The 25884-nt window shown below is 45.8% G+C and overlaps 1 protein-coding gene across 2 annotated transcripts in view; it reads left to right on the plus strand.

Annotated features, from left to right (window-relative positions):
- TNR (tenascin R) overlaps positions 1 to 25884 on the plus strand; it is a 536279-nt gene that overhangs the window by 412627 nt on the left and 97768 nt on the right. For both annotated transcript variants that reach the window (XM_077332511.1, XM_077332512.1), the window contains one exon: positions 18644 to 19202. In XM_077332511.1, coding sequence (XP_077188626.1) covers positions 18704 to 19202 — 499 coding nt within the window. In that variant the 5' untranslated portion in view covers positions 18644 to 18703. The remainder of the gene's footprint in view (positions 1 to 18643; positions 19203 to 25884) is intronic.

Raw genomic sequence — 25884 nt, forward strand, 5'->3', positions numbered from 1 at the left:
TGTTTCTGATAGCACCTGAGTGCTTTGGAGGCAGGTGGCAATCAAAGGGTAATAACAGACTTCGAGGTGTAACTGTTTTGTATGCTTTTTTCTTGTTACCAAGATCTTACTGTTGGCTAGGGCTATAGATATAGCATTTCCAGAAATGGCATGGCAGCCAGTGGGGGAGATGGGTGGGGGGAAGGTCCTCATCACCACACAATGACATCATTTGGGAGTCAGGGCAAAAACATTGCTCTGTTACTGATGTCATCAGAAAGAACTTAACAGGCTGGGACCCTTTTACCTACGGGACTGCCTCTCCCATTGCAGCCCCCCATGCTCCCTAAACTAGGGGACACTTGTGAGTGCCTGACCACAGGATGGCTTAGTTAGCTATCACCAGGGGAAGAATCTTCTCCATTGTGGCCCATACCTTATGGAATGAACTCTGAGATGACACCACATCAAGCCAGAATTGTGTCATTTCCCCTGGGCATACAAAGGCGAATTGTTTGGGCTGACTTTTGGAAACCACAGAATCATAGAGTTGGAAGGGACTTCCAGGGTCACCTAGTCCCACTCCCTGCAGAATGCAGGAAATGGCCACAAGAGCCAATCACCTACACAATCCCTTCCGTCCACTCACAATCTGCCTAAATACACAGAATTAGCACTTCTATCAGATGGCTATCTAGCATCTGCTTAAAAACTTCCAAAGAAGGAGAACTCACTTTATGAGGAAGCCTGTTCTTAAGTCATCTTCTATCCAGGCTAAACGGACCAAGTTCTCTTAACCTTTCATCATACAGCTTGGTCCCCAAACACCACACCATTTTTGTTGCCCCCTTCTGGACATGCTCCAGTTTCTCTACATCCTTCTTCAATTGTAGTGCCCAAAACTGAACACAGTGCTCTAAGTGAGGTCTAACCAGAGCAAAGTGGTACCATCACCTGCCATGATCTGGACACTACTTTTAATATAGCCCAAAATCCCATTTGCCCTTTTGGCCACCGAGACACATTGCTGACTCATCTACTAGTATGATCTACTAAGACCCCCAGATCCTTTTCACACGTACTACTGCCAAGACAGATCTCCCCCATCCTATAATGATGCATTTGATTTTTCCCACCTAAATGCAGAACTTGCATTTATCCCTATTGAGAAGCATTTTATTAATTTTAGCTGAGTTTTCCTCAGCCTGTCAAGATCCTCCTGTATCCTGATTCTATCATCTGCTGTGTTTGCTACCCCTCCCAGTTTAGTATCATCTGCCAATGTAATAAGCACTCTCTCTATTCCTTCATCCAAATAATTTATATATACATATTGAACAACCCAGGGCCTAGGACAGATGCCTGAGGCACTCCACTTGTCACTCCTCTCCAAGAGGAGGATAAACCATTAACAAGCACCCTTTGGGTATGATCTGTCAACTAGTTATTGATCCACCTAACAGTAATAGATTTGTTTTGTTTTGTTTTTTATTAGAGGTATGGTGCTATCCACATATTTTAATCATTGAAAGTTTTGATGTTAAAATTTTGTATTTGATTTAATGGTGTTTAGCTTATTTACATGATTTTAATGGTGTCAGTTGCCTGTGGGTGGGCAGTGCCTAAAAATCTAATAAATGGATTCCCTCCCTCTGTTTGGCTGGCCCACTTCCACCTGACAACCAGATGACAGTTGGTGGATGTCAACAACAATTGCCAAGAGTCTGCCTGCCATCAGAAGCCATGGAAGCTATCTGGCTCAATACCTAAGCGAACCCTTACCCTAATTCCTTTTATTCATTTCAATCCGTGATTTGTTTGCAACTTCCTGAGCAGGGCTCCTCAGATTCTTCACAGAATTGTAATATGCACAGATGGCCTGTCTTCTGGCTCCCTGTCTCTGTTCTAGCCATAAAGGTCAGATGTCTTCATAATTTCATTTTATAGATCTCAAACAAGAACCAAATGCCTTTTATTTTATTTATTTAAAACGTTTCGTTGCTGCCTTTCCACCCAAGCTGATGAACATCAGAGCGTTACAAAAAAAAGAAGTGAACATTGAAATGGTGCTGAAAATAATATATAAAATATTTTATGATAATATTTTGCAATGTATAAAGTGTAGTATAACTGTAAATATAGACGCACACTAAAACCAAGGAGGAGGGCCGACAGCAGTTATTGGGTTACATCAAACCAAGCAAAATCAAGTCTTCACTCCCTGGCAAAATACAACTATAGAGGCAGGTGGATTACATTCCCAGGGGAGGAAGTTCCAAAATTTTGGCACCACGAACAAGAAGGCCCTTTTCAGAGATGCCAGCTGTCTCATCTCAGATGCTAGAGGCACCTGAAGCATGGCTTCTTAAGATGACTGGCATGGACATGTAGGTTCAAGTTGGGAGAATGCAATCCTCAAACTACAAGTACAGTGATACAACGATATAGGCTAGATATCAGGAAAAAATTTTCACAGAGTAGTTCAGCAGTGGAATAGGCTGCCTAAGGAGGTGGTGAGCTCCCCATCACTGGCAGTCTTCAAGCAAAGGTTGGATACACACTTTTCTTGGATGCTTTAGGATGCTTTGGGCTGATCCTGTGTTGAGCAGGGGGTTGGACTAGATGGCCTGTATGGCCCCTTCCAACTCTGTGATTCTATGATTCTATCATATCAGGTGATACCTTTGGAATGATTAACATATCCATCCATCCATGACTTGAGCATTGTTTTCTGCTCACTCTCATTGCCATAACTCACTAATGCTCTGTTTCAGTAGAGGATGGCCCCAAAGCTTCCCATACTCATAGTGCCCAATGATGATTTCCACCAAGCCATTCTGTTTTTTTTGCTTTGTTGGTTCACTCTGTCCCCTGTTCCATTCAATCTTCCGTCCCATTTAACTTGGAGACTTGGTGAAAGCCAAGTTTTGGAAGGGTTGCCTATATGGATATCCAAAGTTTGCAGCTGACTTTTCTTTTCTTTTCTCTATGGCACCAGCTTGGTGCATGGCTTCAATCGCCGTTGATCAAACCAAAGCACGAAAAAAGCATCCAGGTGTGAACATCCAGTGACATTAGTATTCTACTTCATGCTGGTTTGATCAATGCACGTTGACAGCATATATGAAAAAAGGGGATGAACTGAAAATGGAGGCAAACGATGCATAGCTTCAATGGCTTAATCAAGGTCCACTGATGACTAAAGCCTTGAACAGCATGGCATTGGAAGTCCCATTAGTGGAGTTTCCACCATATCTTTTGCTAAAAAAATCAGCAGTGCAGTGACTGCAAATAAGACAACAGAAAATGTTCCCAGGGAGCCACTGTTGGGGTAAACATATAAAAACCAGACAGGCTTTTATCTGGCAGTTCTGTCCTTGCAACGAATCTGAAAACTGTAGAGCTCTGCCATAAGGCTAATGTTTTTGGTTGCATGATCTAAATCAGCGGTCCCCAATCCCCAGTCCGGGGACCGGTACCGGTCTGTGGATCAGTCGGTATCGGGCCGCGGCTACTCCCCGTTCTCCTCCCCGGCTACTGCCCTGGGGACCTGCCCTGCCACTCTGCCACTGGCTCACCTTTGGTGCTCTCCAGTGGCTTCCATGGCTGGGGCTCCCCCTCGGCATGGCACTGCGCAGCTGCTGCTGGCAGCGCCCCCCAGCAGATGGTGGGAAGTCAGGGGCGCCGGCGAAAAAGCAAGCAGAGCAGGGGCTCAGGCGGCAGCGGCAACGTCCCCCGGGTCTCAGTAAAATTGTCAAGCATTGACCGGTCCCCAGTGATAAAAAGGTTGGGGACCACTGGTCTAAATCACACAGATTGGGCTTCGATATTGAAGGAGCCACTCAGCTCTGATTATTGTTGGGGGAAAAACTAGACATTGAAGTGTCTCGAGGGTTCATTATTGCAAGATAACTTGTTACTTAAGCAAGAACAAAAAGATATACAGAAAGTCGGAAGGGAGGCATCCGGGGGAGGGGGGTGGTGAGGGAGAAATGAATGCCCTTTTCCGTTGTATTGATTTTCAGCTTGGAAACATTGCGAGTCAAGTCCTCCGAGGTGTTTTGCCATCCCTTCTGTATCAAACTGGCCTGCTCTTGTTTTTCACTCACATTACCTCACTTTGCTGCCCAGAAGACGTGAGTTTCTGTAAGGACACTACATGCAAAATATTGTGATATTTTGAAAGCCAGGAAGATAGCAAAGGTCACTTCATACCACCTAGGTCTCTCAGCCTCACCTCCCTCACAGGGGGTCTGTTGTGGGGAGAGGAAAGGGAAGGCGACTGTAAGCCGCTTTGAGACTCCTTCAGGTAGAGAAAAAAAGCGGCATATAAGGACCAACTCTTTTGCTTCTTCTTAGAACCCCACAATCACAGGCTTCTCTAGCATAAGATGAGCACCAAATGAGGTTCCGTTTAGTTTTTAATTTTTAACTCACCTCCTTTTATTTTTAAGATTACAGATCTTAGCGCTCAGTTATCCTGGTTCCTTATTGTCTGTTTGCTTTTTGCCATGAAAGTGATCCTACCTGGCTTGTTCTCTTATCAGGTGCTATGCAGGTTGAACTGGAAGCTCTTGGTTTCCTGCCACATATGTCACCAGGCTCCAGAGTGGGAGAGAGACAGCAGGGAATTCCAGGAAAGGGGCTTCCAATTCAGCCGTAGTCTTCTGGAGCTGAAAGTCGAGTCATCTACAACAGGGGTAGTCAACCTGTGGTCCTCCAGATGTTTGTGGACTACAATTCCCATGAGCCCCTGCCAGCAAATGCTGGCAGGGGCTCATGGGAATTGTAGTCCATGAACATCTGGAGGACCACAGGTTGACTACCCCTGATCTACAAATCCAGCAAGCAGATCTTCTGACTTCCTTGGTTTGGCCAATGTATTACTGGGGAAGATGTCCTAGTTCTCCATCTTTGCACCAAAGGACTGGCCTTCAGCATCCTTTTTTTCTTATCCGCACCTTGCTTTTGTTCTGCCAAACAAAGTGATCCCGTTGTCCTTAGGCAAAACATCTAGGCATTGACACGCAGGAGCTAAGTTCCTGTCCCTTGCAAATTTCCATTCAAGGTCTTAGAGCTGCAAAGGGTTGTCAGACAAGAAGTCTGAAAACACAAGGCTGGATTATAAATATTTTAAATTTTAAAAATTAACCAATGATTAAAACATCCTGCAATTAAAATCCAGCTAGAACACAAAACATTTAGCAGCCTCACGTTAGCTTTGTGAAAACAGTCCCCGGGCTAGAAATAGACTGCAAAAACAATTTTTTAAAGATCATACCCCTTCATTATCATCCGTCCTCTTTCATCACCCTATTAAGCAATGAGGTCTGTAGTCCTGGAGAAATGGGGGACCGTGAGGAATGACATGATGGGGGGGGGGGAGAGAAGGTATGTAGCTGGAGTCAGTGGAAATTGCCAATTTATTCTGTACCCAACTAATAAGTACTTATTATATCAGATAATTGTCGTTGGTTGAATCAGATAATTGTCATTGGCTGGATATAATAATAGATATCTCAGAATCTCTTCCAGTTTGTAGGAAGGTAAATCATCACCTTCCCCAACCTCCATTTGCAACAGGAGGCCGCATCTATGCAAGTGAATCCTAATGGTCCTCGTATATGTTTTCAGGGTGGGGAGAAATATATTGGGCAATACAATTTGGAGCAGTGACACTGAGGGAGGGTGCTTAGCTTTCTACTTCCTTATTCCCAATCCCACCTCCCTACTGTTGCCCTTCTCCTGAGGAGTCCCAAAAGGATGAATCTTCTTCCATAGATGAAGCGTGAGAACAGTCAACAGATTCCCAAATCACAGCCTTCCTGATTTATCCCCTGTTGTGAAACATTTGTAGTATACAGAGAAACTAGCCTGAAAGTGTGGAGTGGAGACCCAAGGACAGGGCAAGAATCTTAGCGTGGAACCAGCTTGAAGTGAATCTTGTTCAATAACCGGGATGGGTGCTGGCTCAGGCAATACCGCCAGCTGCATCAAACCCCAATTCACCTCATTAGCACTGCATCAAAGTGGAGCAGTAGGGAGAGTCCATTATCTGGTGCTTATAAATTATCACCGGACATCATTACCTTGGCTGCTGAAGGTTGCCATGATAATGATATTGATAAGGGGGATTGGACTGGCGAAGCAAGACAGATCCCCCGGGTCTTTTTATCAAGTTACTTTATCTCCTCTGTCTAATTTATGGAACTGTTAACGGATGCATTTTTTTTTTTGTGAGCCCTTTTGTCTGTCCTGCATCTCTTGTTCCACTGTCCTTCTCACCTTTGTGTCGCTACTCCATCTCCGCCTTCCTCTTCTTCTTCTCTCTTCCGTCTCTGTCTTTTATCCATCCATCTTTCTGTATACACACCTAACTTGCTCCCCGTTCCTCAGCTGGTTGATCTCTGTTTGCTTTTCCCAAAAAAGAAAGAGAGACCTTTGTGTGTTCTTATTGAACCAGAGAAAGCATTGGTTCTTAAGAGAGAGAAGCAAAGTGAATTTCATATTCACACATCTGAGGCTAAGTCTATAATCCTTGCAACACAAGAGCTTGGCTTTGAAGTGCCATTTCATCCCCCCCCCCCCACTTTCTGCTTCACTGACTCACAACCCTAGTTGCCATCTTCTGCTTCACACGCCTACATAAAAAGGTAGGCAGGAGAAAGGTCAAAGAGCAAGTTGTCACCTCGAAAGCATTTCAGATGCTCAAAGGCAGTGACTGCTATTGAGTCCCTGGTGCAGTCTCATATCTACCTCTCCCTGGGGCCTGGGAGACCTCCCAAGGGTCAATGGGGAATACCTGGAGCCATTAGCTATCCTGAGAGACAAGGAAGCAATTTGGAGAACTCAAAGTTGGAAGAGAGGTTTTTTTAATACACAGAGTAGCATTGTGGTTATGCTGCCAAAGTAGCACCTGTGGGATCAAGGTTCAACTCTCCACTGTTCTGAAAGCTCGTTGGGTGATTCTGGGCAAATTTACTCTCATGGGTAGTATATAATGAAGGAAGAGAAGGCAATGGTATAAACTTGCTTGGGCTTCCAGTTGTGGAGGCAAATGGCGTATCGATAAATAAATAGACAAATAGCTCATCCCAGCATTGTTGAGGATGGAGGGGTGGGACAGAATGCTCTTCTATTCAAGCATGACTTCAGTACATAGAAAGTTAGCATCTCAAGAAGAATTTATTTATCATATGGCATGTGTAGAGTAGAGCCTCTTGTGGCGCAGAGTGGTAAGGCAGCAGACATGCAGTCTGAAAGCTCTGCCCATGAGGTTGGGAGTTCAATCCCAGAGTCCTGAAACAGAGGCAACTGAAACTGAGAGTCCTGAAACAGAGGCAACTGTGGAATGAAAGAAAAGAACCCATACCCACCACAGGCAAAGATGTACTTAGAATCATAGAGTTGGAAGAGGCCATATGTAGGCCATCTGGTCCCACCCCTGCTCAATATTACTATTATTATTATTAATTGAATTTATAGTCCACCTTCCTTCAGGGACTCAAGGCAGATTAGGTAAAGGTAAAGGTATCCTTGTGGCGCAAAGAGCCTCTTGTGGCGCAGAGTGGTAAGGCAGCTGTCTGAAAGCTTTGCCCATGAGGCTGGGCGTTCAATCCCAGCAGCCGGCTCAAGGTTGACTCAGCCTTCCATCCTTCCGAGGTCGGTAAAATGAGTACCCAGCTTGCTGGGGGGTAAATGGTATTGACTGGGGAAGGCACTGGCAAACCACCCCGTATTGAGTCTGCCATGAAAACGCTGGAGGGCGTCACCCCAAGAGTCAGACATGACCCAGTTCTTGCACAGGGGATACCTTTACCTTTTTGCCTTTATGTGTAGCATAGCCAGGAGATCTGAGGATTGTCTGGCAGCCAGGAAAGGAATCTTTGGAGGAGGTTTGCCATTTCCTGTCTCCATGTCATGACCCCACTGTTCCTTGCAGGAACTACCACCCAAATTCTTGGAGGTCTCCCATCCAAATGCTAGCCAAGGTTGGCCCTGCATAGCTTCCAAGATCTGACAGGATCAGGCTTGAAGAAAAAGAAAGTCATACTCAAAGGTTAAGCTAGAACCTTTCACTCTAACTTTCAGTGTTTTATGTGCAGGGATTTTGTTGCCAGGTCTGGAAGAGCTAAGTGTTATTGGTCTATGGATGAGCAATTCTGTAACAGTCCAAGAAACTGCTATCTGAATTAGATGGAGTTGGGGGATTTGGCTAGCTACAGAAAGAATAACAGGATCACCACAACGTGGAGAATCATATTTCAGGGGTTTCTCAATGGTAAAAAAGTTGAGGAAGGCTGCCCTAGATTGTGAGACAGGATGCCGACTCAGTGTGGTGGGCATGTTAGCTATTTCCCTAATTGACCTCTGCCAGGTGAAGGGAAGGAAAAAGCTTTTGGCACTGATGTAACACCATTAGGAGTCCTGTTTACCTGCAGATAAGCATTTCTATTTGGATGGGCTGAAACGTCATTGGTTATCCACCCCCTGCAGGCTCACAGCGACCCCACCCAAAGAGTCTAGGCAGCTCCTGGAAGCATGGCAGTGGGCTGGCATGTACGGTTTATTTCTGTTTGGGAAAGGATTGCACAGTTAATTGATTTAGATGCAACTGGCATCCATTTGTACATTAGAGCCAGGCCATGTATTCGCAGTGCAAAGTGAAAGCAGTGCGTAGGCATTCCTGGCAATGGGTGTTTGCAGGCAAACATCCCCTCAATGTGAGGACAGTCTGGCCCCTATCTGAAATTGAGCCGCATGATTAGAATTAGAGGCATCAACTTCGTCCAGCTAGGGTTGATAGGCCCACCAGTGCAGGAATGGATTCCCCACCGATAGACCGTGTCTGATCAGCCACTGCTCACCTGGCCAGCAGGAGGACTTACCTGGTGAACAAGAAAGGCCCAGGCCTCATGGTCAGCATTGCACAGGAAGTGACTTCATCACACCAGTGATGTCCAGGTATATCTCTAGGGTTTGGGCAAAAACCCATTGGTAGAAACTCATTTTGCCATAGAGTTTTGCCCAAATACCAGAAGGTTGTCTGGACATCACTAGTGTGATGTTACTTCCTGTGCAATACCAACCACAAGGCCTGGGCCTTTCTCTTTCTCCAGGTAAATCTCCTCCTCTCTATCCCCTGTCAGTTGCCGGGAGGGACATGGCAATCCTAAATGCTGTGTGCTTATGTGGCTTCCACCAAACTCGAACGTGTTTTCCACCGTTCTCCTGCAGAGCAGAGGGGGCGATGACAGCCGCAGATGTCATTTCAAACAGCAGGTATTACTCACCAATTAAGGAGTACAGCAGTAGTTTCTGAGAAAATTTAAGATAATGACCCTGTAAGTGTCGAAGACGTTGCTGAACAACCACTCAGCGTGTTTTCGAGGCATGTGGTGGCTTAGCAAAAAAAAAGAAAAAAGAAAAGCAACAAGCCAAAAAAAGTCAGAAGCTTGTAAACAGCTGTTTTAATGCAAAAGACTGGGGGAGAAGACAATACTTCATTTCCCACCGGGAATGAAAAAAACAAGGCAGTGGAAAGCACAGAAAATTGTTATGAATTATACAGGGCAATTTCCTATTGTCTCTGCTGTGAAGCATGTTCGGATTCCAGCCTCCATTAGCATCCGCATTGGGGAGACTTACAGAGGAGCCCCATGTACACCAAGACTGTGGAGTCCAATGGATTTAGATTTGAATGATGCTGCACTGGATTGCACTGTTAGTGAAGGGGCTAGAAAGTCTACTTCCTTACCCTTGGCAAGGGAGAGTTCTTAGAATCATAGAATCATAGAGTTCGAAGGGATCTCATAGGTCATCTCGTCCAACCCCCTGCACTATGCAGGACACTCACCACCCTATCACTCATCCACTGTAACCTGCCACCCCCTTAAGCTTTCACAGAATCCGCCTCTTTGTCAGATCGTTATCCAGCCTCTGTTTAAAAATTTCCAAAGATGGGGAACCCACCACCTCCTGAGGAAGCCTGTTCCACTGAGAAACAGCTCCAAATGTCAGGAACATTTTCCGGATGTTTAGACGGAATTTCTTTTGAATTAATTTCATCCCATTCATTCTGGTCCGGGGCAAGAGAGAACAACTCTGCTCCATCCTCTGCATGGCACCCTTTTAAATACTTGAAGATGGCTATCAGATCCCCTCTCAGTCGCCTCCTGTCTAGGCTAAACAGACCAAGCTCCCCCAACCTTTCTTCATACGTCTTGGTCTCCAAACCCCTCACCATCTTTGTTGCCCTCCTCTGGACACATTGCAGTTTGTCTATAAACCCTCTTCAACTGTAGTGCCCAAAACTGAACACAGTACTCCAAGTGAGGCAGTAATCATGGCTGGGGGAGCCCTTCATGTTTCCCCGCTTGCCTTCTCTGTGTGTTCCATTTTCAGAGCCGTTCATGGCTCCAGTTTCTGGATTTAATTACACAGAGATTGGGTGATGTGGATTCTCGATATATTGTCAAAACAGATAAATATCACTGACCAGGGCTAGTGCCAACCTAAGCTGGTGGCTCCCTCCCTGGGCCACATGGAGGATTTGAAGGCCTACCAGGGGAATTTGAAGTGGCCAAGTCAATGCAGCAATTTTTTCACTTTTTAGAATTTACACAACAATCTTAAAAAAAAACACACATGATTTTATCTAGGCACTTTTTGTACCATTCTTTTCTTTCCAGTGAGGACCCCAAAATTTAGTTTACACAGGTGAAAGAGTTCTGAAAGCAAGTGTGACTGGCCCAAGGTCACCCAGCTGGCAGCTTTTAGAGATGGAGTGGGGGAATGATCTGACTCATTACAAGGCAGAGTCTTATGTTTACTGGAGGGGAGCTGCTATATAGCACTTTCCCGACTGATAAGATGAGAAGGGGCTTTTGGCTTTGGCCCTGCCTATTATTCAGAACTGATCGAGGAGAAGCTTTTTTTAAAAAAAAAAAGGCAACCAAATGACTCACTTGAACCCTCGATGGAATTCTGCCTTCTTGATCAAATCTTGCCTTCCAGCAGCATTCATCTGCCCAGCGTGATCCGGGTAGGGCATAGAATTGTTTCTCTTGCCTGTGTGCGGTTGCAGTTGCTTGCCCTTTGTTGCTGACTAGTAATCTCTCAATTACACCCCTGCAGATAAAGGACACCAGTGAAAGGCAACGTGAAAGTCAATGGGCCTGGAGGCATCTCATTTGCACCAGACAGAGCTCTGGGTCTGCAAATTGATGTTAGACCATAACACAAGCGTAATAAGGAAAATGCATCCCCTTGAGTTGCAGGAAAATCTGTTCCTTCTGCTCCCATGCCCTGTCCTTTCACCTTTGTTCTGTTCATCTGATACAAAATGGAAACCTCTTGGATTTGAGCTGGGGCTCTTCTACCTCCTGCATATCAACTAGCACAGCGCTAGACCCCAAGTGTTGTTCAATAAAATCCAAGGCATGTTATATCTTTGCTGGTGATGTGTTGGGAGCTACCAGTAGACCAGGTATGGCCAAACTGTGGCTCTCCAGATGTCCATGGACTACAATTCCCATGAGCCCCTGCCAGTGCTGTCAGGGGCTTATGGGAATTGTCATTTTTGGACAACTGGAGAGCCACAGTTTGGCCACCCCTACAACAGACTTTCAGTAGAAGTACCTGGAATGATTGTCTGCTATGCCTACTTCATCTAATCCATCAGTGGATTTATCACCTGTTGTAATCTCAGGGCTTTTTGACACATGATGCTACAAGTACAGTTCCTGGGTCTGTGTGTTCTCTAGCTGTCTCTATTTCTGAGAGAGATGAATTGTGGGAACATGGCTGCCAGCTATAGAAGTTCTAGGTTGAGCATTTGTCTCTCCTCGTGTATTAAAAAGCTCGGGTGCAGCCAAAATGTGAGTTGAAGTGCAAAACCCAAAATGATCTCCTTGGTTCTTAACCCATAGTTGGCTCTTAACTCACTTTGAATGGGCCTACCCAGTGGATTGCAGACCGACATTGGGGTGAACTGAACACTTTCTCTGTAGCTGGTTCTTTCTTTTGTTCTTTCTTTCATTTGTTCTTTTGTTCTTTCTTTTTTAAAGTATGCTGCTTTGAGTCTTTTGTTGGGAGAAAAATGGCATATCAATCTGTTCCACATAATATATTTCTGGTAAGACCTTGGAGGAGGAGCTGGTCTCATGACTTGTGCCACTCAGCACAACACCCACTTAGGGAAGCTGTCCAGCCCCTGAGTACCTCCTCCTCCAACCGCCTTGCCTGTCTATCCAGCAGCCAGGCCAATCGCCTTCCATCCCCCACCCCTGACCACCCCCTCCTCCTTCCACTTCCCTCTGAGGCTTCAGATCCCTGCCGGTGAGTTCTCTTCCTGGGGGCCTCCAGCCTGCAGCCTTTCCATGTCCTGGGTGGAGGGAGAGGCCATCTGCAGAGTTCTTCCCCACCCCCCTAATCTAGCATTCCTGCATGCAACAGGCTTGGCCCCTAGTATTTAAATAAATTTAAAAAATAAATTAACTAAAAACAGTCCTGATTTTTGAAACCTGATAAATCTATCTTGCTATGGTTAGATTCAACTTGTTTGTGTTTTATAGTGCTCCCTTAAGCAGAGTGACAGCCTTTTAAATCTGTTGGAGTTAATGAGGTAAGGATGTAACAGTGCTTGAGAGGGAACCATTAGCTTCCTTCTCAGTCTCTACATGAAGAGGCCAACTATCTAATCTCAGAATGACATAACACACCTTGTGTACCAAAAATGCAAATCACTCCGCTTGACCTTGTGCTACCGGTTCCATCTTTTGCTTGTCAGGTTTATTTTCTGACCTAATAGCGTCAGATTTGGCCTCCTCATCTCTTGATGCACCAATAGACTCCACCTCCAGCTTTCCTAAGCTCCACCCCTCTGTTCACATGTTCTGTCTCAGGGTGGGAACTGCCAGTCACTTGGCAAATCTACCATAGCAGACTATTTAGATTTCTGTAAAATATGGATGATGGCAGTTCCTTAATGGAGAAAGTGTGCTGTATTCAAACATGACATTTTGCATGTGTCCAAAAGTTTAAATAGGCAATTGGATCAGTCACAAGTCATAGATCAGTCATAAATAGTGTGTTTTAAGAAGCCTTACTGTTCAGTGGGTAGCCAGCATGGAGTATTGGTTAAGAGCAGTGGCCTCTAATCTGGACATCAGGGGTTGATTCCTCACTCTTCCTCCACATGCAGCCAGCTGAGAGAGCTTGGGACACTCAAAGTTCTCTCAGAGCTCTCTCAGTCCCACCAACCTTATGTAGGGCAGGGGTAGTCAACCTGTGGTCCTCCAGATGTTCATGGACTACAATTCCCATGAGCCCCTGCCAGAAAATGCTGGCAGGGGCTCATGGGAATTGTAGTCCATGGACATCTGGAGGACCACTGGTTGACTACCCCTGATGTCATGGGAAGAGGAAGAGAAGGCGATTATAAGCTGCTCTGAGACTCCCTTTGGGTAGTGAAAAGCGGCATATAAGAACCAACTCTTCTTCTTGGCCTGCAATAGAAGACCAGTGGCACCTGAGAGACCAACAAAATTTTTGCTTTTGAGAGTCGACGCTCTGATGAAAGGATTGCTGTTCGTTCCGTGTTCATCAAAATCACCTCAGTGGCATTCATATCTGCTTATTTCCTTGGAATTTTGCTGCAATATCTGCAGTGCCTCTGATAGGAAGTGACTTCCCCCAGCTAACTTGGTGTAGTGGAGAGGCAGTAGTGGTTAAGAGCAGCAGCTTCTAATCTGATGACTTGGGTTTGATCACCTGCTTTTCCACATGCAGCCAGCTGGGTGGCCTTGGGCTCTCTACAGCTCTGATAAAGCTATTCTGACTGAGCAGTAATATCAGTGCTCTCTCAGCCTCACCCACCTCACAGGGTGTCTGTTGTGGGGAGAGGAAAGGGAAGGCAAATGTAAGCCGCTTTGAGACTGCTTTGGGTAGAGAAAAGGGGGATATAAAAACCAGTTCTTCTTCAGTAATATCAGGGCTCTCTCAGCCTCACCTCCCTCACAGGGTGTCTGTTGCGGGGAGAGGAAAGGGAAGGTGGATGTAAGCCGCTTTGAGACCCCTTCGGCTAGAGGAAAACAGCATATAAGAACCAACTTTTCTTCTTCTCTAATAGATGGGAGACTGTTATTTGCACTGTCTGAAGTGATCTTTAAAGGCAGCCACATGAAAAGTGCATTATAATATTGCAGCCTAGAGGTCCTAGGGGCGCATCCCAGAAAGATTAGCTTGGAGTAGTCCAGGTAGGATGACTGTTGAGGAGCAAGATGCAATTTTAAAAAATGTTCTTAAACAACAGCCTTTGGGTGTGAGGGAGATCTGGCTGTGACATCTGTCACCCCATTTATCACCAGGTTGTGCCCGCTGATCTGGCTGATGACAACCATTCCAGACAGAAGGAGTGTACCATTCTTCAGCCATGGGTATACGATAGCTGTTCTCTTTTGCTGGAACTTCCAAACCAGCTCGAGATCCATTTTGTGTGGAGGTCCCTCCAAGAAGGGACTCCATTTTCATGAAGCAGCCTCTGTGTTATGAGTTTTGGGGGCTGAGCTCTGCCAAACCCTTGAGCAAAAATTGGTGGCCAGATGTTTAATGATTATGCTCTGTAAACAAAGTCCATTCCAATTATGGTAGCTTTTGAAAAGTGGAGAGCATCCCAGCATTTTTTTTTTACCACGCTGTTTCATTTAACGGCGGTTTTCATTATGTAGGGCTTCAGTGTGTGAGACCAAGTACACATTGCCTTTAATAACTGCCTTACTAGCCTTGTAGCAGATTTTTGCAACTAAATGTTTAGTATTGTTTTTGGAGGCACCCCAAATCCCTATTTTTTACTGCTTATTTACATCGTATGTGCAGCCACAGTCAGCTTCTGCTTTAACTAGGGATGAGCATTGAACTGGCTCACAAACTAAACTAATGTTTGTGATGAATTTTGGCCTGATTGTGCTTCGTGAAGTCAAGTTCGTGATAGCTCAGTCAGCTCAAACGTTCCCTGAATGTTGAAGCTGGTCCTGGAGGTTAGTTGCAGTTTGCGAAGGGATACCTTTCCAAACAGACTGTCTCTGCTCAATCAAGATGTTTACCAAACTTCAAAGCAGGGGAAGGTGGAGTTTTTCTGTGAGTCTGCTGACACTGGCTTGTTCTTGAGCCATTCCATAAATACCTGTAACTGCAGCGATGCAAGCAAAAAAGGACTAATATAAAATCACAGAACCTCTTCAGTATATTGGGCTTTTCAAGCCCAGTACAACCAATTCAGAATGTCCAGCAGAATCTAGTACCAGTATGTTACTGCAAGTTTAAAAGGCGTGCTCAGTCTCAAAGTACAGTGCAACAAGAAATCCGTGCAAGAAAATGGGAAAGGAACTCCAGCAAAGAGTGGGAGGGAATCGCAACCGTCGAGGGTCAAGACACAAGAACAGTAGAGAAACCCGGAGACAGCCTCCTGAACCTCCACCTGCAATCTCCCTAGAAAGCACTTTCCTGGGGGCACCTTGTTTCGGGGGCTGTAACTCAGATTCTGTATATCAAAACCTAACCAAACTTGGAGGAGAAGTAGGGAGACTCAGCCAGAGATCCCTTACAAGTTTGGTGTCTCTAGCATGTGGGAGGTGGGTGGAGTTCTACCACATCACAAATGCCTCAGATTTCATGATGGATTGGAGTTCGTCAGCCGGGCGCACCACTAACTGAACCACATTTTCCCAGTTCATGCTCATCCCTAACTTTAATACTGTTATTTATTTTTTTTAATCAGTCTTCTACTAGGAACTAGTAAAATCATCACTTAGCTGTATCTGACTGGCTGGGTCATGGTGTCTGAAGCCATTGGAGTAAGGGCTGCCTTTCATTTCTCTCCTGAACTCATCAGGAATGAATGTGATAACATCCTTATGAGACAGAGAGCTGCCTGGGTTGCTCTGTCCTCACGCTGAACACCCTTTCACATCCTTTCATCCTTGCCCTACTCCTCCGACTAATTGCCGAAGTAGACTATTTTTTATAGGAGGTGGAAGTGCTTATGGAAAATGCATCCTGCTTGGGCTTAGCTTACTTGGGCTTCCTTACTAGGCAAGGAAGATGGCATGGTGTAGATCTCGGAAGCAATGCAGATCTCGGAAGCAATGCAGGGTCAGTACTTGGAAGGGAGACCCCCAAGGAAGACTCTTCAGAGGAAGGTGCTGGTGTCACCATGCACTGGTGGCAGCTTGCCAGCACTTTATACACACATACATACTTCTTATTCACAATGGAGGACAATAGGGTGATTATTCTTAGCATGACAAGGAAAGACCAGGGGTGGCCAAACTTTGGCTCTCTAGATTGGTGGTCCCCTGGCACCAGGCCACAGCTCCCTCTCCCCGCCCCCCCAGTAAGAAACTTCCCAGGCCGCAAGCAAATCAGCCACAAAAGTGGCCCGGCAAGCTTCTTTTTGTGGGGGAGAGGGAAGCAGGGCCGCGCATGCGCATTTGCGCAATGCGCGGTCACAAATGCGCATGTGTGGGAGTGCTGTGCATGTGCGTTTGCGGCTGTGCATGATGCAAATGTGTACGCGTGACCCGGCATCGCATGTGCATTGTGCATGCACATTGTGCAGCTGGCCGATCGCCCTCCCTGCCGCCACCGCCGCCGGTCCGCAGCCTCAAGAAGGTTGCGGACCACTGCTCTAGATGATCCCCGATTCCCATGAGCCCTTGCCTGTACTTGCTGGCAGGAACTCATGGAAATTTTAATCCATGCAAATCTGGAGGGCCGCAGTTTGGCCACCCCTGGTTTAGGCCAAAGAAGAGAAAGTGCAGCTGGGGTAATTACAGCAAGCTTTCAACCAGAAAGCTGCTATTAAAGGACAATAGGATGAAAATTGCAAGAAGAAAAACTCAGGGTGCCAATTCAAAAACAAGCTTCTTTTCTTCAGAAGCTCCATTCGGATTGTGCCTTTCCGATATAAACTAGTGTTCCGATGAAAGCTAAATGCAGGACAAATTCCCTGTCAGCAAGTAAACCTCAAGCGGCTCAGTTGAACCCTGTGCTGCACTGCAAATAATTAGCAGCCTTTGGCTGAGAATCACAACTCTGCTGAGCACAGAGTCCCTCTGTCATGTTTTGCTGCTGTTCCTTTCAAACGCGGCTGTTGGAATGACAGCAGGGGCGTAAACTAACTGAAGACCCAAAGATTTTATAGTGGGATGAGTTTGGGCCTTTCCGTTTAAATTTATCCCATTGAAGCTGCAAATCAAGAAGAGGAAGAAGAAGAGTTGGTTTTATACCCTACTTTTCTCCACCCTAAGGAGTCTCAAAGCAGCTTGTAATTGCCTTCCCTTCCTCTCCCTACAATAGGCACCATGAGAGGTCGGGGAGATTGAGAGAGTTCAGAGAGAACTGTGACTGAATTGTCCCCCTTCCAAGTGCCCACTCTGCTTGTCTTCTGAGATCTGATGGGATTGGGTTATACTATGCTACCTTTGCTTCCCTGCAGAGCAAATCGTGGGATCTTTTTTCACTGTCTTTTTTATTTTTGCTGCCCAGTTCTGCGATTCGTGCAACTGCACAAGTGAAAACCTCCGACTTGCTTCTTTGTAGCTTTGTGCTGAGATTAATAATCCTGGTTAATATCAAAGGTGAATTTCGTTTGCCTGAGAAAACCAAACAGATCAGCAACTTGCTTTGATAGAGAGCCATGTTAGTTAGGTAGTGAGGGGTCAAGGGTCAAGACCTTAAACTGCTCCTGCCTGGCGGCCGAATCACAGAGGCTGCTTTGCGCGCACTTTCCGTTTGCCTTTGGGATTGGCAATTAGGAGACCGGACGGTCCTGCTCAAAGGGCCGAATTTGGCTCAGGGCTGACCTCTGTGCAAAAAGATCTCTCTGAAGGTGTCATAAAACACATCTTTGTCAGGTCAGCCTGAAGGATTTCTGTGTCTGGCAGTAGTGTCCTAAGCAGAATTACACCTTTCTTATGTCCATTGAAACTCACCGGCTGAGAAGGAAGATATTTTGTGGAGGTTGCCACCGTTAAGACTATAAACAACTTTGTAAATTGGAATAGCAATATAACTGATTAGTAGTTGTAGAGGCGAGTTGTAATTTGCTGGTAATGCATTGCTCCAAGTAGGCTACACAAATTCTGTTGCTATTTATCTCTCCAGACTTTATAATTGAATTGGAAACAGCTTTTTGGGTTTTTTTCTACTTAACCCTTGCAACTTTTGGGCTTTCCACCACTTTTATCAGATTCCCCTAGGACATGAATCCCTGGGGCTTCTTGACGGCCCTGGAAGGGTTTCCCAAATAGGTGGGAGTTAATGTTTTCTACATTTATCAGGTGACATGACCCTCTGTGGTTGACCCCCCAATGGCCTGGAAGGGGGAGAAGTTATCAGATGACGTGACTCATCTATGATCATGTTGACCCTTGGCAATGTCCAATGATGGACCTGGAGATGGTGGGAAGGGGAGGGCTCTGGATGGACATGTACACAGCTATGCTTCCCAACCCTAATCTGCATGATCTTGCCACTTCTGGGATTTCTCAAAGCCTGAAGAATGTTTCATAGGTTTCTCAATGGTAAAAAAGTTCAGAAACGCTGCTCTAGGATCGTTGTCAGACACTGATATCATTAATATGTCTTCTGTCCTTCGTTTCAGGTGATCCCAGAATTCCTCTCTCCATACCTGGCCTAGAAGCTTCGTGTCCATCTCAAGAAAATGGGGGGTGATGGCGAAAATGTAGTTCTAAGGAATGTTCTAGTTGGTCTCAACTTAATGCTGCTAGGATCGATCTTCCGACCCTTTGAATGTCGACTCGAAGTGACGACGGAGAGAGTCAAAAGACAGGTCTCGGATGAGGAAGGTGGCTTTGTTAACTACACGTCCCCTGTCAAAGAGCAGCCGATGGTCTTCAGCCACATATACAACATAAATGTGCCTTTGGACAGCCTCTGCTCAACCACCTTGGAGTCTTCATCTGACCCGGAGGTGAGTTCGGAGGATGACCGGATGACGGAGTACACCGAGCAGACCTCTGACAGTGAGAGCCAGGTCACCTTCACCCACAGGATAAACCTCCCCAAACAGACTTGCAAGTGTGCCGCCTCTTCCCGCGATATCCAAGAGCTGCTGAGCCGGATTGAGATGCTGGAGAGGGAGGTGTCCATGCTCCGGGACCAGTGCAACTCCAACTGCTGCCAAGAAAGTGCGGCCACAGGTAATAACTGATGCCACGAGGTCTTGCTGGGGGCTCAGAGATTGAAATCTCTGAGGAATCTCTGAGGAAAGAAAGGGGAACTAGAAGTCATTTGCAATGGGTCATATTCCGAGTTCTTGTAGAATGGGGGAAAGTGCAGGATGGTATCCACAATTGCATCTCATTTGGTTTAACACTCCCAGGAAAGGGATTCGGACTAAATGAAGCCAGCAGTTCATTCATAACCAGTGCTGGAAGGAAGATTTAGGGCGGGGTTTCCCAACCACAGTACCAAAGTACAGTATGGTACCTTGAAGGCCCCTCAATAATACCACTGCATGGGTTTTTTCAAAATGGCGGCTGTAAAGAGCCCTCCCACCCTGTGAAAGAAAAAAGGTTTTAAATTCTTTTATGGAAATTCTACCCTTATTTGGACAGGTTGACTTGCCTCCTCCCAGAGAGGCCAGTGATAGGCATGGAGAGGGTGGGAAGGAGAGGGCTCCCAGCCATTTAAACCCTTGCCCCCCCATAGCTCCTTTCACTTCCGGGGTGTGTGGCAGGGAGGCATGGCCAGCTGACATCACTTCCTGCTTCCTCAAAGACTGAAAAATATTTCAGCAGTACCACCATTCTATGGTCAAAACACTGAAAAAAGACTGGTTTAGAGGAAAGGAATGTAGGCAGGGTGGCGCATAAAACAACTGAGGAGGTTTCCAAGTCTCGTCAGGGAGAAGGAAGGTGGCAGAGTTTCCTTTTGCTTGATTTTTAATAGCCAGGGTCTTTCTGAGCCTTTGTAGAACAAACAAAAAAATTTAAAGAATGAACTCAGTCCCAAAACTGAAGGGTGAGACTCGCCGATCTCTGCTTAAGAGCAGTGAAAACTTGTGATAAGAAAGATAACAAAGATATACTATTTTCTCTGTAGCAGTTTAAAAGTAGACCGAGATCATTTTTGTGACAGTTTGCAAAGAGATCTTATGGCTGAAAGCAGTATATTCAGAAGCAAAGCACTGCCTCTTTTTTCCCTTTCAAGCTGCCATTCCACATTCGTTCAAATGTGCACAAGTCTCCAGTAACTTTATGGCACTTATACATGTATGGTAGGGTCACACCCTTAGTGCCTACGGAAATCAGAAGGCCTTTAAAAAAATGTACCTTAGTGGACATCTTCAGCAGTCCAAAGGGTGTCTGCTAAAACCTTACTTAAGAAGCAGGAAACGGCACAGTTTTCCCCCTCTGCATAACAAAGCGGCAAGCTCTGTGGAGCTGCCAGTAAACCTTTTATCAGGCTAAAGTCTTTCAAAAGACACAGTTCAGTTGGTCATCTCTACAATTCTCTTTTCAAAACCGAAGACACAGCGTGCTGTGGTAAGAAAGATGGGCTTTGACAAAGGGGATCTTGGTTTTGGGAATCTCTGTCTCACAAAGGAGAGGCAGAGCGTTAAAAAAAGAGAAGATTTTACACCTGAGGGAATGTCATATCAGAGGGATGTTTTGTGATCTTCAGGGCAGATAGGGGCCACCGATGAGGAAGAAAGGAGGGGATGAAACAATCAGCACAGGGAGTAAAACAGGCCCCAGCTTTATTGATTACAGCAAGACGAAGCATTGGCACAATGCAGGGCAGGATCCAACATGCTGAACAACATGTCTGTCAGCTGGTGAACACCGGCCCCAGCTTCCCTGCCGGAGAAAACAAAGTGGTGGCTTCACAAAGGCTCCACAATGGGTCCATAATCCACAAAGGCACAAGCCTCTGTGCGGAACACTTGCCGCCTGGGAGAGGAGCCAACCAATCATCCCCAAGTTGGACACCTCCCTGTCCTAAATCCCGCCCATTCCCAGCTCCACCCCCAAAGTCTCCAGGTATCTGCCAATCCAGAGCTGGCAATACTATGGGGCCCGTTCGTCTGTCATTGATGGAGAAGTTCAGTGGTCCCCACGGATGTCATGGTGTCTGCTGATGTGTTTCCTGGAACCCACGTACTTCTTCATCAAACCATTTTCTCCCGAAACCTAAATAGAGGTGGCTCTCTCCACCTCATTTGAGTAGGAAGTGCTTCAAAAGAACCCAGGATGTGTTTGTAGGGAGTATCAGAAATAGTGGCCTTCGTCAAAGGAGGACACTTGGCTTGGAAGCTCTCAAGGTCTTGTGACCAGAACCTTTTACCCAAATTGAAGTTCTCCTGATTTTAGTTGTGGAAATTAGTGAATTAATTGGAGTCTTAGAGAGAGGAGGGTAACTACGGGATCTCCAGCTGTGGAGTAGGAAGAAGAAGAAGTTATATGCCGCTTTTCTCTACCAGCAGGAGTCTCATATCTGCTTACGATCACTTTCCCTTCCTCTCCCCACAACAGATACCCTGTGAGGTAGGTGAGGCTGAAAGAACTCTGACAGGGCTGCTCTGCCAGAACAGCTTTATCAGTGCTGCGGTGAGGCCAAGGTCATCCAGCTGCTGCATGTGGAGGAGGAACGGGGAATCAATCCCAGCATGCCAGATGAGAAATCCGTGCTCCTAACCATTACACCTAAAGCTGGGTATCAAAACCAACACTTCTTCTTCTGCCAATTTCTTATCTCCTAAGTTCCAAGATTCAAGGCACTGGAGACAAGGTCACATTAGCTGTTATTTGCTAGGCCAAGAAGTTCATCAGCTTACATCAAGTCCAGTATAAGCTGGAAAGCTGTTTTATTAAAGAGAATTTAATGTAAACACACAGAGAGACTTATCTAAAAAAGGCAGAGAAATGGAATGAATGGGGTGAAAGGAAATAGAATTTGGAAAAGGAGTAATAGTTACTGTCTCTGCATGATGAGAGCAGGTTTGTGGATTCATCAAAGTCATCGGAGCTTCTGTTAAGGGAGAGCACCTACATGTAAGTCGGTAGTGTGTGCAGGGTACCCAAGGATCCTTGGGCAATGGCCAGTGTGCTAGCCCATAAAACAATGCACTGGTATAATTTTCTGTGTGTGACAAAGAGTCCAGGAAACGTGATGGATTTGTCTTGGTGTGGACAAAGTTCTGGGAGAAACCTTGATGGATTTCCAGGAACTTAGACAATGCCTGTGATTACCAGAGTACAACTAGAAATGTTAATGTTTCTTGGTGGTTTCTTGATGACCCCTTGATTGCTGGACAGGAAATTGCCATGATTGGGACAAGGCATTAGGAATTCCAGATTGAATTCTGTGGGTGTAAGGGGAAGGAGTGATTAGGAAACTGATAAGATTAGAAGAAGTTTCTCAGAGAGCTTGCTGTCCCAAAGATATGCATTCCTGCAGTGGGCGGGGAGAGAAATCCATTAGTGAGTCAGCCCCTGCAATCTCACAGAATCTAATTTATATGTCCAGGTATGACATCTGGCTGGTAGCCAGGTTTTCTATTCCTGCTTGGGAGCAGACAGTGCATTTTGGTTTTTGAGATGCAACTGACATCTATTCCAGCATCCATTCTGGCTAGGCAGTGTGCTGCAAATAAATGTTTGATGCAGTGCTAGGGAGAAGGGTTTCGGTATATGCTGCCTAGAAACTACCCCTCAATGCTAGGAGAGATCTGGTTGCTAACACACTAGCACACCATGTGACACACTAGCACACCCTTTGTGGCAGCCATTTTGTAGCAGCATCTGTTCCCCATTCGCAGAAGAACCCACAAGCTGAAAAAGATTGGGAATCCACAATACAGCCTTTATTGCTGTACATCGTCAGATCTGATGCCACTGAGATGTAAATTAAACATACCTAACAAGGTACCATACTATCTGCTGCCTCCAGCAGACATACCCATCCCTGTCCCATCATACTCCAATCCCCAAGCATGGTGTGGTGGTTAAGAGTGGCAGCCTCTAATCTGGCGAGCTGGGTTTGATTCCCTGCTCCCCCACATGCAGCCAGCTGGGTGCCCCTGGGCTAATCACAGCTCTGTTAGAACTGTTCTCACAGAGCAGTTCTATCTGAGCTCTCTCAACCACACCGACCTCACAGGGTGCCTGTGGTGGGGATAGGAAGGGAAGGTAATTGTAATCTGAAGAAGAAGAAGAGTTAGTTCTTATATGCTGCTTTTCTCTACCCAAAGGTGTTTCAAAGTGGCTTACAATCGCCTTCCCTTCCCTCTCCCCACAACAGACACCCTGTGAGGTAGAGGTGAGAGAGCCCTGATATTACTGCTCAATCAGAATAAGTTTATCAGTGCTGTGGCGAGCCCAAGATCACCCAGCTGGTTGCATGTGGAGGAGGAACGGGGAATCAAACCTGGTCCACGCTCCTAACCACTACACCAAGCTGGTTCTCTGCTTTCAAACTCCTTGGAGTAGTGAAAAGCTGGGTATCAAAACCAACACTTTTTCTTCTGCCAATTTCTTATCTCCTAAGTTCCAAGATTCAAGGCACTGGAGACAAGGTCACATTAGCTGTTATTTGCTAGGCCAAGAAGTTCATCAGCTTTCTTATATTGTATATAAAATATAACAGATAGATAAAGAATACGGACAGGAGGATAGATTGGGTTTGGACCCCAAGAGTGAAGCAATGCCAGCTTCAAAATATTGGCCTATGTAACAGCCGCTAGTCATTGTAAGACTGGAATATTTAATGTGAAAATCATTGCAGCCGGAGCACCCTGTTCCAAGCTCTTGGACTGACTGTCATGGACTCCATTAAGCCTAAATTCTTCTCCCAACTGTCTTTGGTAACAACACCTGCTCACCCCATATGGTTACAGTCTATCAGAGAAGCGAATTTAATGCATGCCAGGGAAATCGGCATTTATAGCTGCTGAAGCTTCAAAGAGCTCTAGTCAGGGTGATATGGACAGCAGTATAAATTTCCAGCCCATGAAAATAGCTTGGTAACCTCCTCCTCCTCCTCCTCCATTCTTTGGTCTGTTTGTTTGTTTAATCAGTATTATTAGGTATTCTGCCAGTCATATTTCTGTCAAGGAATTTTTGAGTATAACAAATCTTAGGGCAATTAAAGTAGCTGAGCATCTGTTCCACATAATATATTTCTGGTAAGGGCTTGGAGGAGGAGCGTGGTCTCATGGCTTAAGTGCCACTCAGTGCACAACACCCACTCAGGGCAGCTGTCCCACCCCCAAGTGCCTCCTCCTCCAACCAGCTTGCCTGCCTGTCCAGCAGCCAGCCAATCGCCTTCCGACCCCTAACGCTGATCACCCCATCCTCCTTCCACTTCCCTCTGAGGCTTGGAGGTTGCAGATCCCTGCTGCATGAGAGCTGCCCCTGCTGGTGAGTTTCCTAACAGCTGCCTGAAGCCTTCCCAGGTCCTGGGGGGAAGGGGGAGCTGTCCACAGAGTTCTTCCATTTCACTCCGCTAATCTAGCACACATTGTATTCTTGAATGCAACGGGCTTGGCCCCTAGTCTAGCAATAAAACAGTTATTCATGGGCCAGCAAATTCAAAGAAGTCCTGCAGAACCTCAGCTGTTAGATCAGACTTCAGCTTTCTGCAAGATCACACCTCCAATCCAAGTCAAGGTGAACTCAACTAAACCTAAAGAGATTGGCAGCTTTGATCAAAGGCCTTGTGAGCAGAACTTATAATGTTTTGCTTACTGGAATATGCTTGTGAGTTTTCTTGCTTTCATTATAAGTCAAGCAGTGAAGGAAGCAAGGGGTGGTGGAAGTGACGGGATTTCTAGTGAGATTTTCAAGTGTTGATAGACATCAAAATCAAAGGGTTTAAGTTTCTAGGACAATGATCACTAATTGTGTCTGGCTTTAAAACTCGCCCTTTAAATCTGCAGGGAGATACGACAGACAAACAGCCATGTAATATCAAATCAACCACTAGAGGAAGCACAACATATTCAGAACAGAAAAAAAACAATCCCAAAGCAACAAAAATGAAAATGTGGAAGAGTCCTTCATGTCTTGAGAGAGCACCTATTTGGAACCAGCTGCTAAGAGGACACCTCTAAATACTTTGTAATGGGTCCAAGTCCCCATGGCCAAATAATTTGTGATTGGTTGCAGGCTTCCACAGCAGGTGATCTCACCCATTACCTGTTCTAAAATTCCAAAAGTGCCCATGGGCTCGACAGATCTGGAGAGCCCTGTTCTAGAACTAGGACTTCAGCAGCATCCTCCAAGGGCTCCTCTTAATGATATTTTGAAAATCAACCTTCTTTCCTGTTTTGGTCTCACACTAGAAAAGTATTCTAAAGCAGGGGTAGTCAACCTGTGGTCCTCCAGATGTTCATGGACTACAATTCCCATGAGCCCCTGCCAGCAAATGCTGGCAAGGGTTCATGGGAATTGTAATCCATGAACATCTGGAGGACCACAGGTTGACTACCCCTGTTCTAAAGTTTCAAATCTGTACGTAAAGAGCATAAGGGGTGGGGGTGGCTATTCTGCTGTTTTCAGATGTATCATCGATGACTGTGGAACGTCATTGAATAGCGGAGACTGGTTCATCTGACTCGTATAGTCAATTGGGTAGAAGCCCAGGGCTGGATCTGCAGTGAAGACCTGCAGGTCAAACTGAACAGAATGTTGGCAAACTCAAGCATTCCAGTGACCTCTATACCTCAGGGATAGTCCCAGTTTCCAGGGACGTGTGCCTTGTTTAAGCACTTTCTCCAGTTGTATCCAGAATTCATGGAGAATTTCATGATACCTTTTAAAAAAGAGATATGTTAGTAGTACACACCCCTTATGTGCGGGCCCAGGAACTTCCCTTTCC

The sequence above is a fragment of the Paroedura picta genome, chromosome 4 (assembly GCF_049243985.1).
Source record: "Paroedura picta isolate Pp20150507F chromosome 4, Ppicta_v3.0, whole genome shotgun sequence".
In the NCBI taxonomy this organism is placed as follows: domain Eukaryota; kingdom Metazoa; phylum Chordata; class Lepidosauria; order Squamata; family Gekkonidae; genus Paroedura; species Paroedura picta.